At 37.5% G+C, this 18,954-nt stretch overlaps 1 protein-coding gene across 1 annotated transcript; it reads right to left on the reverse strand.

The window, feature by feature from the left end:
• Positions 1–9,578: 9,578 nt before the first annotated feature.
• LOC150004422 (oxygen-regulated protein 1-like) lies at positions 9,579–18,721 on the reverse strand. Its single transcript, XM_090284903.1, is given in 4 exon segments — positions 9,579–9,866; positions 9,869–15,270; positions 17,172–17,343; positions 18,116–18,721. Coding segments are annotated over 4 exon segments (6,468 nt in total).
• Positions 18,722–18,954: the final 233 nt, after the last annotated feature.

Raw genomic sequence — 18,954 nt, forward strand, 5'->3', positions numbered from 1 at the left:
TGATGTCCTGGAGACATCCAAATTCATTTCAGCATTATTTTTCTCACTATTTTTGTATGTTTTATTGATTATGCTGTTACAGTTGTCCCAATTTTTTTCCCTTTGCTCCCCTCCACCCAGAAACTCCCTTTCCTCCTTCAGCCCCTCTCCTTAGTCCATGTCAATAGGTCATGCATAAAGCTCTTCTCAACATCCCCTGTCCATTCCACACCCTCCAACTATGCTCTTAATTCTTACACCATTTCCTCCCTCTCCTCCTTCCCCTCCCCAGCTGCCCTCCCTTCACATGCTCCCCATATGTATGATTCTGTTCCCCCTCTAGTTGTCTGCTTAGTTTACCTTTGTTCCATTCCCTAGCTTCTGTTGTTGATAGTTGCGATACTGTTTTCATTTTAATATTCATAGTTTTTATATCCTTTTTCTTAAATAAGTTTCTTTAACATTTCATATAATAATGGCTTGATGATGATGAACTCCTTCAGCTTTACTTTGTCTGGGAAGCACTTTATCTGCCCTTCCATTCTGAATGATAGCTTTGCTGGATAGAGTAATTGTGGTTGTAGGTTTTTGCTTTTCATTACTTTGAATATTTCTTGTCAGTCCCTTTTTGCCTGCAAAGTTTCTTTTGAGAAAGTAGCTGACAGTCTTATAAGTACTCCTTTATAGGTAATCCTCCTCTTCTCTCTTGTTGCTTTTGAGATTCTCTCTTTATCCTTAGCCTTTGGCACTTTGATTATGATGTGTCTCAGTGTCGTCTTCCCTGGGTCTAGTTTGGGACTCTCTGTGCTTCCTGGACCTGTATGTTCATTTCCTTCCCCAAATTAGGGAAGTTTTCCTTCATTATTTTTTCACATAATTTTTCAATTTCTTGCTCTCCCTCTTCACCTTCTGGCAACCCTATGATTTGGATGTTGGCACATTTATAGCTGTCTCAGAGGTTTCTAAGATTCTTTTCAATTTTTTTTAAATTCTCATTTTCTTCTTCTGTACTGGTTGACTGTTTGTTTCTTCCTTATGTTCCAAGTTGTTGATTTGAACCCTGCTTTCCTTTCCTTCATCACTTGTTTCATGTGAATTTTCCTTCATTTCAGCCTGGATAGACTTCATTCTTTCCCCATCCTGTTTAACTTTTGCTGTCAAGTCTGTGAGCATCTTTATATCCAATGCCTTAAACTGTGCATTGCTATCTCCTCATCCACTAGGTGTGGTATCCACTCATTGCTTAATTGTGTCACTGGGACCTTGATCTGTCCCCCCTTCTGGGCCATACTTCTCTGTCTCCTCATCGTGATAGCTTTCTGTGTTTGTTTGCTTCTGTGATTTGAGTGGGGCTGTTGCACCTCTTACAGTATAGGGGGCAGAGCCTTAGGTATTCATTAGTGCTGGCAACCATTTCACCGCATTTTGGCACTGTATTTAGAGGAGGGGTTTGAGAGGCAAAAATGCTGGTTGCCACTGCTTCTCCATGCACTTCTCCCCCTTCCCATACTAAGCAAACTGCCTCATTTTTGAGACTAGTAGCTTCTTCCTCTGCCCCTGCCCCTGACTTGCTTTCACAGTCAGAAGCAATGCAGCTCTATTTTCCTCAGCACTGGAACCGCAAGCTACATGGTCTGGTTTGGGGTTGGGGTCGCTTCTCAGATTTAAACTCTATGACTGTGTTTTTTGCCCTGGGTACAGCAAGCTGCACCTGCCAGCCACTCACCCACCCCGAAGACACTGCTCCACTCCTTTCTCTGTCCCGGCTCTGCCCTTTCTATCTTTGTGACTGATTATTTCTTCTTTATTTCTTTTTTGAACTTCCTTGTAGTTTTGATTTTCTGGATTTCCTGTTTGTTTTTTCAGTTTCGAGGTGGTTGTAAATATCTTCTTCTTAGTTGTGAGGAGATCCAGCATGTGTATTTAACCTCTATCTTGGCTGGAAGTCCTCATTTTCTCACTATTTTTGTGTGATCACTTAAATTCTCCTTTGAGTCCACTGTAATAATATTACTGGTTCCCTAGTTAATTAATGAGTTAAATAGAATATTTGACATGTGTTCATATTATATCTTTTATGGAATAAATATTCTGCTTTGGATTAAAGTAATTTTTATGTACTACGCTACCCTTGGCAGTTACAAAACCCCATGTAGCCTCAATAAACAAGGAATACAAAGTCTTTTTGTGTTTTCAAGGTAGATCTGTATAGAACATATCCACAAAACTTGAGGCTATTGGTCAGGATGAAATACAGGAGATATTGTGGGTTCGGGTCCTGATTACCACAATAAAATGAATTATAATAAAGAGAGTAACAAAATTTTTTGGTTTCCCAGTGCAGATAACAGTTATGTTTATGCTATACTGTAGTCTATTAAGTATGTAATAGTATTTTGTATTTTTTTAAAAACTGTACTTACCTTAATTAGAAAATACCTTATTGCTAAAAAAGGCTAACCCATCATCTGAACCTGTTGGAAAAAATGGCACTGATAGACAAATCTTCAATTGGTATAAAATGTATCCACAAAGCACAATAAAATGAGGTATGCCTGTACAGACATGGAAGTAAAAGTGCTTCTTTCTTGGCTCCATGCGTCTCAGTATCCTTCAACTACATTAAAGATACTATTACCCGTGTGAGGGTTCATTGGAAGAACTAAGACTGTGTATGTGTGTGTGTGCATGTGTGTGGTACTTAGCATAATTTTGGGACCAAGAAAGACTCAAAATATTAGTCACCTTTACCTTTATAAAGGGTCACAGAAATAAATATTGAAATTGTGTCTTTTATATATCTTACCACCCATGAGAGCTAAATAAGTCTTTTTTTATATATATAGTCTGTTGATTATGTTGTTACAGTTGTCCTAATTCCTTCTCCTTTTGCTCCCCTCTTCCTAGTACCCGCCTGCCCTCCAGCAATCCCACCTCCCTTAGTTCATGTCCATGGTCATGCATATATGTTCTTTCGCTTCACTATTACCTATATTATTCTTAACTTTCCCCTGTCTATTCTGTACCAACCAATTATGCTTCTGAATCCCTGCACCATTTCCCCATTTCTCCTCCTTCCCCCCGCCCCCAGCTGATAACCATCCAGAACCATACTTATGATTTTGTTCCTGTTCTGGTTGTTTGCTTAGTTTGTTTTTGTTTTTAGATTTAGTTGTTGATAGTTGTGAGTTTGTTGTCTTTTTAATGTTCATACTGTTGATCTTTTTTTGAAATAAGTCCCTTTAACATTTCATATAAGAATGGCTTGCTGATGATGAACTCCTTGTCTGGGAAGCACTTTATCCGCTCTTCCATTCTAAATGATAGCTTTGCTGGATAGAGTAGTCTTGATTGTAGGTCCTTGCTTTTCATTACTTTGAATACTTCTTGCTAGTCCCTTCTTGCCTGCAAAGTTTCTTTTGAGAAACCAGCTGAATAGTCTTAGAGGCAGCCCTTTGTAGGCAACTCTCTGATTTTCTCTTGCTACTTTTAAGATTCTCTCTTTATCTTTAACCTTAACATTTTAATTATGTGTCTTGGTGTGGTCCTCTTTGGATCCAGCTTGTTTAGGACTCTCTGTGCTTCCTGGACTTGTATGTCTATTTCCTCTGCCAAATTGGGGAAGTTTTCCTTCATTATTTTTTCACTTAACCTTTTGATTTCTTGCTCTTCCTCTTCTCCTGGCACCCCTATGATTTGGATGTTGGCACGTTTAAAGTTGTCCCAGGGGTTCCTAAGCCTCTCCTCATTTTTTCCAATTCTTGTTTTCTCCTTCTGCACTGGTTGGCTGTTTTCTCTTCTTATATTCGAAATCATTGGTTTGAACCCTGGTGTTTTTCCCTTCACCATTGGTTTTGTGTGGATTTTCCTTCCTTTCATTTAGCATAACCTTCACTTCTTTTCTTATGCATCTGCCATCCTTAAGCATATCTGTCAAGTCTGTGAGCATCTTTATCACCAGTGTTTTGAACTCTGCATCTGTTAGCTTGGCTATCTCCTTGTCTGTTAGGTTGGCTCTCTCCTCACCGCTTAGTTCTCCATCTAGAACCTTGATCCATTCCCTATTTTGGGTCATACTTCTCTGTCTCCTCATCTTGACAGGCTCCTGTGTTTGTTTGCCCCTGTGTCTTAGGTAGAGCTGTCACACCTGTTATGTTTAAGAGGCGGAACTTTAGGTATTCGTCAGTATAGGACTTCCCATTTCACCGCGTTGTGGCGCTGTGTGTGGAGGAGGATCTGATAGGGAACAATGCCGCTTGCTCAGGACTCACCCCTCCTCCAGGCACTTCTTCCACTTTTGTATGGGACTGATGCCTCTCTATCTGTTGCCCTCGCTGTTGTTCCTAGAGTGGGTGGGTATCCAGATGTTCTAGGACTGTGGGGGCCCTTTAAAGAAGTGAACTCTACTGAGAGACTGGCAGTTTCTGCCTCTGTCCCAACCCCCACTGGTTTGCAGAGTCAGAAGTGATGAGACTTTATTTCCTCTGGTGCTGGGACTGTGAACTGTGCAGTCTGGTCTGGTGCTAAGAGCACTCCCCAGATGTTGAGCTAAATAATTCTTGAATAGACAAACACCAACTTTTTAAAAAGCATATCAAAGACATTAGCACTAATGGATTATTTTATTCTTTTTTTCTTAACTTACTGATTTGAGGGAGAGAACTATTGATTTGTTGTCCCACTTCATTATGCAAAGAGCCTAAGGAGGTCTGAAATAACTTCAGCAAATTGTTTGTCAATTCCAAAGAAATTAACCCTAAGGACTGGTTGTGAAGGATAGACTGGTGAAGTTTACCACCATATTGATGGCTGGCTGCTAACCAGCTGGTGACGTTTTCTGCCAAGTCCCATCTGTCTTGCAGACAGGCCACAGGGTGGGCAGCCAGCTGGTGAAATTACTGCCATGGGTGGGGAGGGAAGATCAGCCAGTAAAGTTTCCACAAGCCAAACTTTCCCAGTACAAGATAATATAAAGTACAAAAAACAAAGCAAACAGGGCATAGGGTGGGGTGCAGGGTGTAGGCATTCTCATGCTAGCTGTGAGATCAAAATGCAAGTTACTTCTCTGAGTTGTTCACAATCCAGGCTCATATCTACAAGCAGTTTCTCCCTTGATCAAGGAGCTGGCCAGGCTCCCAGGGTCTTACAGTCTGCTTACAGATAGCCTTCACTATATTCCCACATGATTGGAGGGGGAGTTGGAGCTTGGGAAGCATCCATGTTCTTGTATACCATATACAATTACATATACATTCATTGGTTGATTCTTGTATGTGCCCTGACTGGGGATTGTACCCACAAACTTGCATGTTGGGACAATACTCCAACCAACTTTGCAAACCTGCCAGGGCCCACTAATTGTTTTTTTTAAAAAATAGCTAAAAAATATTCAGCACGGTGTGGCAAACTCTGTGCTAAGAGCTTTACAATCATTCGCTCAAGTGAGCCTCCTACAAAAATCTTATAAAGACAGGTTCTCATAAAAACTTGAAAGTGGTGGCCCTATTTTATAGATGATGAAACTAACAAAGTGAGTACTACAAACATGGAGTAGGGTCAATTCTCAACTTAAACCTTGAAAATAGGACATTTTGTATCACTGAAAGGTTAAGGAGGTAAAATACCTGAAAGCTTGATGTATAAATAACCCCTACCCACTGAACCAATGACTCATTAACTTAATTTCAACTTAAGAGAATTATTGGTTGCTATGACTTTTCTCAAATTCAGCTTTCCTTGGGATCCATTCTGATGATTCTTAATAGCTGGTTCTTTATTTCTTTTGTATTCCCTCTAGTTTTGAACTTTATCTCCTTGCTATTAACAGCCTATTTAGGTGGAAGAAAAGGGGACATATACTAAACCTCACAAGCTCAAGGGAGGCCAGCGTGGCAGCCTTATGAATTCAGAGACTTAATGTAAGGATGGTCTGAAATTAACTTTCTAACTAAAAGCATTTCATGGCTAGTAGTCATGTCCTAGGCCAGTATTTTTCCCTAACAAAGACCAATTTTTACCTTACCTGAGTTTACCTGTTATATTTTTGAATCTATGATAACATACCTTTGTAACATACCTTTTAGACCCCTCAAAGCACAGGCATGGCAACAGGGGGTGACCACAAATCCCCTCATTGTTATTGTTATCACGTTAATTATTGACTATTAACCATCCTGTACTCACCTGTGTAAAAGTATCTATCATTTTACTTTTTACCCAATCCCAAAGGTTCCCCACCCTCCCCCACCCACTTTTATCCTCCCACCTTCCTAATCTATTACCAATGGATTTCTTGCAACCCCCTCATATATGCCTTTTCTTTTGATTCTAATGTATAATATAAGGTGCTAAAATGCCATTTTCCAGAGCATTTCTCAATCTGTTAAGAATCTGCTTCCCAGCAATTGTCAGCTTGTCTCAAATAAGCTCACAAAAAATTATCTACAGGTTTGAATGTTCCTTACATTGACATTTCCTTTCATTCTTAATATCGCTATACAGTATTCCCTCACTTATTGTGGGTATTACATTCTAGACCCCCCCTGTGACAGGTGAAAATCCACAAATTAGCAACCTTATATTTTAGTATTTATATATTTTTTAAGGCTTTATAAACCCTTCCCACACACTTAAACCGTTCCTAGTCCCTTATTAACCTTTCCCACTCCCTTATTAACATTTTCCACACTTTTATAAACTCTACTTATATTCTTAAACATATTCTACACTCTTAAACCTACATAACTTTAACAACATATGTATATAGTACTGCAAAATCCTGCAATATAATAAAAAAAAAACATGATAAATAATTAAATATAATATTTTAAAAAATCCCACGATACAGTGAGGTCACAATAAGTGCACTGCAATATAGAGAGGGACTACTATACCTTCTGGGTTTAAGATTTAGGAATGCCTGCACAATTGGGCCCTCAGCCTTTGTTGAAGCAGAAGCAAGTAGCCCAGAGACTATCCCAATGCCTGAGGCACTCCCTTCAGTCCTGCCAACCAACCTCCTTCTGAGGGTGCTTATGCTTCTGGAAAAACATAGCACAGCTGACATCTGGTGGGCATGAACAATAATTGCACCATTTCACTTTAGGATCTAATTCCCTTGAACACAATAAATAGGCTAGAATCCTTTTCTCAGTCCTCAGGCACTCCATCTCTAAAACAAAGCCAGGTCTAACATTCTTAAATTTCCTCTCACATTTTATTTTGCCTTCTAAATTTCAGTGTTACAGAATATTTTAATGCAATTATTGTGAAAATAAAAACAGCTTTTGAATGTTTAAAAGAAGAAAAATCTCTTCCACAGATATTTTTAAAGTTGATTGAAATATTGCTTCATAAAATACAAGAAATGAAATCTATCAGCATCTTCACATATTCTTCTACATGTATGGATCCAAAATTAATAAGACATAAACAAAAAGCATTCAAAAGCACTCCTACACACATTTAATAGGCACTTACATGTCCCAAGAAACATGCCAAGTCTGGGAATATAACCTTAAGATGTGGTTGGAATTCAATACATATGAACATTGTTTTAGACCAAAAGTACATTACATGATGATCACTCCCAATTTCTTTTTCCCAGTATCATCTGGACCACCTAAGACATTGTCTGATGTAGTATTACTAAAAACTATATGTTACCATATCAAATTTTTTTAAAAACCCTGGTTGTTATGAGTGACTTCCTCAATCCTCTTGCTACATCTATAGACCACATTCTTTTTATATCAAAAACAAAAATAATTTCCTTGTCTCTCTGCCCGAGGAAGAATGCTACATAATTTTATAAACATTTTATCTCTTCTTCCTCATGTAAAGAATAAATATGTAGTAAAAATAGCACTGATTTTTAAGAATGAATGGTTAGGTTCTAATTCTGACATGATGCCTACTGTGCATCCTGACAAAAGTACTCTGGTTCCCTGCCTCTAGGTTGTCTCATCTGCAAAATGCTGGAAACAAAATCAACAGTGTATTTACAAAGAAAGATTACATATAATAAATCTGTAAGACTACCATAGTAAACACAAAATTAATGTTAACTCTGCTCCCCTTTCTATTATTTCTCCACAATTTTAGCCCTCTTATTTCACCAAAAGTACTTACTGCTCATTACAAAAGCTTACAGAACAACTTCCATATTTCAGTTAGAAGAATGTATCACTTAATGTAGAAAAGTCATACTCTATGAAGAAGCAATCTTCATCTGGTGAAATAAATAGCAACATAATTTTTTTAAGTTTATTTACTTATTTTTAGAGAGAGGGGAAGAGAGGGAGAAAGAGGAAATAAACATCAATGTAAGAGAGAAAGAACGATGCATAGCCTATGTATCTGTTGCCTCTCATATGCACCCTGACCTAGACTGAACCCCCAACCCAGGCATGTCCCTGAGCATGAATTGAACTGGTGACCTTTTGCCTTGTGAGATGCCCAGCCAACTAAGCCACAATGGTCAGGGTGTAACTCATAAAATTGTATGGACTTATGAATCATACTAAACTAAAACCAAAGGTATTCTTTATAAAATCAACAACGTTTTAGTTCCTCAATACCAAATTTGTTATTTTAGCACCTCCATGTGTGGCTCCAAAAAGACATCAATCATGCTACAATACTTTGAGTCAGTTCCAGACAAAATACATAGACTTCAACATTTTATAAGACTCATTTCTATACCATCACATAGTCAGGAAGAGGAAGGAATCTTAAAAAGACTCCCTGGTTAGGTCCCAGGCAAAATGCCATAGTATTCAAAACAGACAATTTATCATTTATAGTCTAATTGAATTTATCCTTCTGGGCAACATGTTTTTATTTATATATAATTAATTTCGTATTAATGCAGGTTAACATAAAATGAAATTTGTTGAATTTCTCTTCACAGTAGCACTTTTTTCAACTCTGAAAAATTTAAAGTCACCTCTTTTCCAAGCTTCTTTAATTTTTCTTCACATGGTATGGTTTATTTTTTTTTTTTTTGCATTTTTATGAACTCTTTGTATTTCTTGCCATTTTACTAATATTTAAAAGATTATAATTTCCAGGCAAAGTACTGGAGAGGCAGTGCAGTAACAGAGCATCTTTTTTCTAATTGTGAAGAAAAATGGTGAATCCTGTCCTATGGAAATACTTTCAAATTCTTTTAAAGCTATTCTAAGGAAAACTAAATTCAACTCATTTGGCACAAAACTTAAGAGGTTATTATGGAGGTCTTACAATCATACATTTGTCAAATCAGTGAAGTTAATAATCGAAGTGCTATGAGGCTATGTCTAATCCATTTAATCACCAACACATTCAATATAAAAGATAAAATTCCTGTATTTATGACATTTATGGTGTCCCAGGAGAAAAATTACAGATACAGCAGATTATACATTATCAGAAAATAATACACAGAAACTTTCAAAATAAGGGAATAGAAAACTGAGTTTGTAATTGTTGGAAAAATGAAGAATGGACAAATGATGAAAGTTAAATTGGATCATCAAAGGGTAAGATTCCTAGGGAACTCATTTTGAAAAAGTAGGAAATTCTTAGAGGTTATCTAGTCCATATCCATCCCATGTGTTTCATCTTATTAAAGGGTAAAAATGCATGATGAAAATCTGTGGTGATATTAAAATTATAAAATCTTCATGTTCATCACTGCTTTCAAAATCAGTTAAATTTAATTGGTTTTCCTCTTCCCAAAGGAAAAGACTCTCATCCTCAAAAACATAAAATACTTTTACTACATTTCTGTTGCTAATATTTGAGGATGCCTCAATTTGGCAAACTAGGCAGGCTTGACCAAGCATTTCAAAGGTGAAATAATAGTTGATATTTTCTCTCATTACTTGGTTCAGATTTGTCCTTGAGAACTCTGGAAGCTGTTGTTTAGTAAGTTGTTATTCTCATCAACTACATCAAACATTTTATTTGTCTGATGGCTGGAGTCTTGAGTATTTGAGTTTACATGACCCACAACTAACAATGATGTATGCAAGAAATTTGCACAAAACCTTTTATTTAAATATAATTTAAATTTCTTTAACTTATTTTTTTCCTCTAAGTCCAATAAGTTAGCTCTTTTTGATTTTTTTCTTTTTCCCATCAAGTCAAATGTGTTACTGAAATAAAGTTGATCAAATATATCACCAATGGCATTATCAATAAATGCTTTTCGACTACTTGCTTTATTCTCATCTCTGAACATGTTTTTGTTTGACTCTAGTAAATAGGGGTATATTTTCATCCATAAATGGGGGTCGAAGGAATTTTCAATATCAGAATCTTTGCAATATACAAATCTTCGGTCTTCCTCATTTATAGGTTGAATAATGACCGTTAGTATTGGGCAATGTTGACCACAAATAGCATAGAGTTTATCCAAAGAGTCTCCTTCCTGAAATGCACTACAAATATTATTATTTCCAGGCAATGGTTGGTTTTTAATAGTATCATCAGAGATAGGATGGACTTTATTGCCAGCAGTTGCAAAGACATGAGTGACAGACGTGCATACTCCTTCTGACCTGTGATTACTCTTATCCTCTGTATGATGATTTGGTTTTCTCTCCTGGGGACAAGTTTTATTTTGAACATATAACAAGTCCTCATGAAAAGGTTTAGAATCACTACAATAAGGAATGTTAAAATAATTGCATTTCAGTTCAAGGGGTTGAGTCAGTTCCTCCAATTTTGAAGAGGATAGTTCAGCCATGTTTTGGCCTGGGTCTGAATTTCCAAAATGTGAATATGATACCTCATTACTATTATTATCAAGTAGAGAATCCACTGATGTGGTGTCTGCATTGCCACATATGCCAGAATTTTCAGGAGACGATTCTCTTAGTATATGATTCTCTTTCAGGAGCCACTTGCCCTTGTCAACTGGTACTCCTTCCTCTATGTCCCTGGTGATTCTGTTATGATCATTTTGTTTTGTGCTATGTTCTGCTATGTCTCCCCCATGATAATTGTCCCTCATATCATTAATATCATATTTATCTTGTCTTTCCTCCTGAAATTTCTGCAACTTAGATGAACCACTAGATACCTGTTCAAAAGAGCCAAATGACTGATCCTCAGAATCATAAAGACCTAATTTTCTAGCACACTGAAATTCCGTAGAATTATAAGGGCAAACCTGAGATCTGTTTGAAGATCCCGGGAAAAAAGATGGTTTAACAATCTCCACTTTACCATAAAGTTTTTCTATTGTTCTTTTAACAAATCCTTTATTGTATTTATTCTCTTGAGCAATTGCCTCACCACTGTCATTAGGACCATCACTGGACATTTTATATGGCTGGTCATTCTCATTGTCATGTGTATAGTCTGAACAATCAGAAGTCACTGGTCTCTTGAAGAAGTTTCTAAAATCAGGAGGGAACTCTGAAAAACTTCCAGTTTCCATGTTTTTCACCTTCATTTTTGCTCTCATTTTAGTTTCTTCTTCATTGAGCTCCCATTTGGAATTTTCCTTAGAATCAGAGCAAAACAATAAAGATGGTGATGTTGCTAGTCTCCGACTGATTTTCTCGCAAATTACACCATTCCTTCTGTCATTTTCTGTAATGTTCCTGTTAGAGACCTCTATCAATTCCAAATTTTTACTAGCCTCAAACTCTTTTTGCATCAATTCTTCAGTGGCTTGCTCTCCTACATTTGGCTTTGCATTAAAGATATCAATATCTTGCTTTTCTAAATCTTCGAAAGATCCCAGGTCTGAAATGTGTCTTTCACTTGATGTCATGTTATTGGTTATTGAGTCTGGTTCTTCAAATGTCTTTGATTCCTTATCAAATGATGTATTTGAATTTTTATCCTGATATTTCTTTAATGAATGATTTTTAAATTCATCTAGAGCCCTATGTTTCTCATCAAATTCTGGTTCGGTTTCATTTAGGAAAAAGCCACAGTGGCTTAAATTGCTATTCTGGTGTGACACCAATGTATTAAAGCCATGTTTATACCCAGGGTCTGCCAAAATACTTACCTCTTTCTGAACATCATCAACTATTTCTAACTCTTCAGTCAATTCCAAATTATCAGTATATGTGATTTCTTTGGAATTTAAAAAGTCATTGGTATCGCAGACTTTAATGGGAATGTAGGCCCCATCAATTTGGCAAGCTGTCTCATAAGTACAGTTTTCCTCATCAGTACAAGCCTTATGGGAAGACACAGCACCAGTAAGTGAACAGACCTCTCCTACAAAACAAGCCTGATTCATAGAGGTCTGATCCATGGTACAGCCAACACTGTGGGGGGAAATGTTACTGAAGTTACAAGTCTCTTTTGAAGGATAAATCATATTCACAGTGCACATCTCATATGGAGGGCAAGTCACCTCTGAAACACAAACTTCAGGAGCACAGTCCTCACTGGCATTTAAAGAAAAGATTTTCTGTGTTTTTTCATTTTCAATGCACCTAGTAACTCTCTGAATGTTGGGTGTGGAACAATTTGCAGAAAGACCTGTTGGAACCATGTCTTGTCCTTCTTCAGTGAGTCCAAAGGGATTTGTAGTTGACTCCACTAAATTGGCAACAGCAGCCTTCAAGTCATCAGCTTCCTCTGTGATGGCAATGTGCTTTAGAACCTCTAACAAAGCAGATATTTCTGAAGTTCTGTTGGTAGTGTGAGCATCACCTTGACAGAAACTATTCATAGTTCCCTCTAAGTTTAGCACCAGGAACCAAGCTAAGAGGACATTAGTGGATGAATTACATATTGGGGAAAGGAAAGGAACATCTACAAGTGAACCTGGCACTTGAACAACACCATTTTGAGTCATGTGAATACTGTGAACTAAAGCTTGCAGTTGGTGAAGTAACAGAACTAGTAGGAGGTCTTTTGGAGTGGCCTCTTGCATTGGATCTACTTGGATGGCAGCCTCTACACTTTGTTTTTCTGTGGATAGGTTTATTTCTTGGTAAACGAAGCTTGGTAAACAAGGTTCTGACTTCTCAACAGATCCTTGACTTTTAGTATCATGATCATCAGTACCTGACTGTGACAAAGTACAACATTCATGCAGGGAAAGCAAGCAAGCATCATTCAGAGACCCAACCTGGCTCTCATGGAGATCTTTGTCAAAAGATTTACCTACCTCTTTACCTAAATTATCTCCTGTCAAACTGGCATTTTTAGTGATGTGCTTATTACTTTCCATGACAAAATTATTTCCTTTTTCAGAATTCATATGGTAATTATTTCCTGTATAACCATTGTTACACTTTGTCACATTCCTTTCCTTTTTGCATATTGGTGTTGATTTTTTAGGTTGCAAAGCTGAATGTGGATTTATGTTTTGCAACCATCTCTCTATATCATTTTGAATTGAATGATGGGTAGTATCCTCAGGAAAAACAGATTTTTTCAAAGAAGGTAATGGATTTGCCTTTGTTGTAACATGCTGTTTACTAAATACAGTTCTTGATTTTAACTTATTCCCTATTTGTTTTTTCTGTCTTTTTAGAGTTATGTTTGAACTATTAACTTTTGAAACTAAACTCTTCTTTTCCATTCTTCTCAAATACCAGGATGCTATTTCTGCTTGAGACTGAGGTCCACAAAAAGCACTGGGGTTTTTATCAAGAAAGTTAAACACATGCAATAAATTTCGATTTTCAAAAGTGTTTTTGAAATATCTGAATTCATTATGGGGAAATGCTTTATCTCCTTGACCAATTTCTCTTTTTACAGGGCCTCCTAAGCTTACTTTGTATAGTGGTCTGGATTTTCTTTTGGTTAAAAGTCCCTGAAACTTAGAATTCTGAACAGTATTTAATTTATTTCTTTGGACACTTTTGGAATTCTCCGGACTGAGATTACTTTTAGAACAAAAATAATTAGTTTCAATTACCAGATCACTTTCATGGAGATCTTCCTCACAAACTAATGCTCCCTTAATGGGACTGTGTGAATCCTGCAATATCATTTTCTGTGCAATTCTACTTCTTGTATTTACTCTCTTATTCTCACAAGGGATTTGTTTAGTTGTAATATCCCCATCCTGATGCCTGTAATTTATTACTTGCTGCTGAGATTTCATCTTCTTTTTTCTGGCAACAGATGATGCAGTCTGCTTTTCATTTTGTGGAAGTGTCGTCAAACCGCACTGAACAAATTCATTAATTAGTCCATCAATTCTTCTGGTGACAGTAGAAGATCCTATGCAAGCTGGGGTCTCAGAAAGAGTTTTGTCAATTCCAGAGTTACTTGAAGAATGAGTTGCATCTACTGAAATAGGATGGAACCTGTCATTGGTGTTACCACAAGTTCTGAAGTTCTTGATACTAGTTTTGTTGTCTGATGTTACACTGTCAACTATACATTCTTCCACAATTAAGTTTTCTGGTATAGTGTGTGGCAAGCCCTTATTAGGTGACATCTCTAAAATCTTCTGACTTGTAATTTCTACAACACCAGCATTTATTGCACTTGACTTGTGTTGTCTACTTTCATTTTTTCTTTCTAAAGATGATTCCATCTGCTCATTGTTGTCTCTCTGAACAAGTACTGGTTTATTAGATACTGATGACATTTTACTGCAAGAATGTGTAAACATGTGATACTCAGATTTGTTTTCCCCATCTTTCCTTTCTTTACTATAGGTAAATTGTTCAATCATTTTCTCTTCAACTTCGGTTTCAGATACTAAGGTCACACCCCCTATCACAGATTTCTTTTGCCTCCTTCTCTTTAGTCCAGGTGTAGGGGGCCTATAATAATGATGCTCTGCTTGACCATGAGTTCCCGGGATAGCACTTCTGTCCATAGCAGCATTCTCCCAACTAGAAGAAGTTTCAGCCTCTTGATCAGTCATTTGAGGGTTTACCTCCTCTGCCAAGCTGTCCTCTTGATTATTGTCTTTCTCCATAGGTGAGACATCTGCAGAAAATGAGCATGCTTCAATCTTTATACCAGATGCCAGATCTGTTCTTCCTGGAAAACTGCTTATCTGACTCTTTTCATTGTTGTTAGAAATACCAGCTTTACTGACACTTGTTGTCCATGTTATGGTTTCCTCATCTTTTATCTTGAATCGAACTTTCATCTCAACTGTCACAGTGCCATCTTGATTAAAAATAATTGATTTCTCAATATCATCTTCAGAAGGATATATCAATAAATTCTGAGAATCCTTTTTTTCTAAGGCCAAGTAATTTTCGGGAGCAGAGAGATGGTCTGAGTAGTGGTCATTATTATGCATTTTGTCAGAAGAAGCAGAATAAATGTGGGACCTTGGGCTTGAGGACACATGTGTGCTCACTTTCAAGGTTTTACAAGTAAAAGATACCCCACATTAAAACATAATGTGGAAGATAGAGAAGTGATATATATATCCAATAGAAGAGGCAGCAAAGAAGGAAGAAAAGAAAAAATGAAATAATTAGTATAAAAAATACCATTGCTTTCTAAATTTCATAGTAAGATGACATTAGTATGTTTCTCTCCTCTATGTATTCTTTTTTTTTCAGTTTTCCATAATATAGGTATATTTCTACAAATTTTTCTTCAAAAAAATTGTAATTCGAATTCAATGAAGAGATTGACGGAATTTTAATTCTGAGTTGAATAAGACAGTTTAATAAAGTATAAAGCAGAAATTGCTAAGGATTCTATCAAAAATAGATTTGTGTGGTATTTAGTTTTGTTGTTGCTTTTCTTTACCAGTATTGAAATCGGATTCTAACCAAACAGTGATCACTTATTCACACAAAGCAAGTAATACTTTAAGGTGGTATTTACTTTCCTATCTGCACATATCCAAGAGAGAAATCTATAGCATTATGAAAGCTAAAGCATTTCTATAATTTATTTAAAGGCTACAATAACCAAATAATAATTATTAATTTAGCATTCACTTTGTATAATCAGTGCATATGACTTAACATAGGACACAAAAGAGAGCTAAACATAAGGCCCAGATATCTCATTATCTTTATAATGTATGTCTCTAGAGATAACCTTGGCACTCATGTTTCTTACACTCAACTTAATTCCTATCAGTGACTTGTATAAATTTTCACATGCTTGCCCTAAATTAAATACCTTTAAATTTTCAAAATATAAACCTAAAAATATTTCTCCTATCCCTCTGTACTTTTACCAAAACTGTAAATAAAAGTGTCTCACTCCTAATTTTTTTAATTAACTTAAGGAAATCCTCAAGTTCATTGAACAATCAAAAATCATACTTAACAATGCATGTCAATGTGTCAAACACAAAATAATAAAATCATTTTAGTAAAATGACCAAAGCAAAATAGTACTACTATATGCATAACAAATATTCAGCAACTCATGTGTACAAAACAGAAACATTATTAATTACCTATGTAATATATCCATAAAATAACTAAATGACAAAAATAAATAATAGATTAACTTCACCCATTTTAGTAATAAGGAATCACTACTTATTCCATCTCTAAATAAAATTAAAACTAAAACTTAAGTATAAATGGCAATCAATACTCTCTAGCATACAGCTAAAATACTTAGCAAAATGAACAATGAGATTAGCCATGCCTGCACAGGGTACTTACAGCCCACCCCACACTCCTTAGCATCAAGAGGCCATCCTCCACCCTTCCAAAGAATAGTACCACATTGTGCAGTATTTCCTAAGAAATTATCAACCTAGATTATTGTTAACCATCATGAAATGGCTACATGAACCTTTGCTTTAAAAAAATAAAAAGGGAATATAAGGGCCTGTGGTTTTTACTTCAATAAAGTAATGTATAAAGTTATATATATATTTAAATACACTCAACTAACCTACAGCTCTACATGATACTATTTAAATAAAACTCTGCAACTACCAGAGCTCTCACTTACATATTCCATAGATCTCCTCTCCAAAAAAAATAAATGCTGGCATTTTGATTTTTTTATCTATTATATATATTTTTTAAACCCAAACTTCATCAATTCAAACAGTAATATAGCTGATTAATTTGTAAAAATATTTTTCAATTATGAGATACCTCTTATGATTCTTTCCCACTATATATATAAACAATTTCAGTTTAGAAAGTTTTTAAGCGCATCATTTTATCTTCTGTGATGAAAAAAAAAACGGTCATTTAGGCATCAATTTTTGTTGTTGTTGACCTAAAAAATCTCAAGGCTAAGTATAAAGGCTTTATATGTAAGTGACTTACTTTTTCTGCTTTCTGATCCAGTATATCCCTTGGGGTACACACTACGAGAGATCCCTGGTAGTCTACCAGGAAGCAAGTACTTCTGGATGTCATAATTCCCTGGTTTAAATGGCTCCCTTCCGGCTGCCACCACAGCTACAGAGCTCAACATCACGGCCTGAAGACTGGGAACCTAGAAGAAACCAAAGAGATATTATGGTCCTTGTGTAAGCAACATGAAGTTTTCGTTCTTTCCATGTGATAATTTTACAACTGATTGAATCAATTCAACAACCTCCCGGGCTTAAAAGAGATAATCACCAAATATTTGTTAGGCATCAATGATGCATACAAAATAACGAAATACCCAATTGTGGGTGATTGCGGTTAGATCAACACCCTTATTGAGCCTACATACTAGTGGAAAGAGACAGACTGGTCTTCCATCAAACTAAAGAAATCTTTAAAAGGTCTGCAGTACTTCCTCTGCCATCCCCACCAAAGTATCCAGCTGCAGCCAACTGTCTAAGAGCCAGATGACAGAGGACCTGGTGGTCCCACCGGGACCAGGAAGGTGAGCTCTTGTGGACACACTGGCAGGGGCAGGGGAATCTCTCCCCAGCCCCCCTGAGCAGTGATCCCAGAAAAACGCTCTATCTACCAGATTATGACTATTGGCTACTTGTTTTCAAGAAATATTGTCGAGGTCAGATTCACCAATACATTATATAACTCAGTGCTCAGGGAAGGCAGAAAAGGGGAGGAGCATAGGAGAAAAAAACAAGCTCCCAGAGTTGCCTAGTCAGCTTCTGACTGGAGAACAAAGAGACCACCCTCCCAAGTGATCCAGCCACCTCCCAGGACGGTGAGAATACACAAGCACACACAGGCACGGGTGTTTGAAGGCCTCCTTTCTCGGGCTGCGGTGGGTCGCTCAGGATGCAAGGAGCTTCAAGAACGCTCACCTTCCTTCCGACGGTGGAGTAGAGCTTGGTCACGCGGCACTGCATGACCTCTGTCAGGTGCTGCAGAAAGGCCTCGAAGCTCTGGGTGACCCTCCTGCTCAGCAGAACCATGCGCCTGATTTTCGGGTTGCCATTCCTGAAAACCACAAGCCTCCGTGGGATGCAGGGAGCAACAGCAGCAGCTGGGGAGTGGTGCGCATGCACACTGGTGGCCCGGCCAGTGTGCCAGGGCCATGGGCGCTGGCGGGCCTTGTCCAGGTTCACCGGCTGCACCTTCCTGCTGTGGGAGCACAGGTAGGATTCACCATCCTCCAGCTGTTCCAGGGACGTGATACTGTGCCTTCCACGAGGAGTGCTGATGTTCCTCACCCCAAAAGGTAGAGGCACCTTTCTTGACAAGCTATCCAGCAAAGCATCAAAAGTCTTAAAGGAACGGGGGTTGACCACGACCCTTACGCCTCCAAATTGTGGATCTCCGCTTTTGTAGAAGCTGATCCTTTTGGCAACAACAGGATGAATGAGGCTCATGTGGCGAGGAGAAGGAGCTCGACCATCAGAAGAAGTTGAATGAATCATGGAAAAACTGGTGGAAGGAGTTTTACTCATTTTGGCCAAGTCCTAGTAAGGGAAGAAAATTATTCATCTCCAGAATAATAGCACCATAAAGAATACATGATGGCCCTGGCTGGTGTGGCTCAGTGGATTGAGCACCAGCCCACAAACCAAATGGTTGCTGGTTCAATTCCCAGTCAGGGCATATGCCTGGGTTGGGGGCCAGGCCCCCAGTAGGCGGTCCGTGAGAGGCAACCACATATTGATACTTCTCTCCCTCTCTCCCT

The sequence above is a fragment of the Furipterus horrens genome, unplaced genomic scaffold, assembly GCF_987537825.1.
Source record: "Furipterus horrens unplaced genomic scaffold, mFurHor1.1.pri manual_scaffold_7, whole genome shotgun sequence".
Taxonomy (NCBI): domain Eukaryota; kingdom Metazoa; phylum Chordata; class Mammalia; order Chiroptera; family Furipteridae; genus Furipterus; species Furipterus horrens.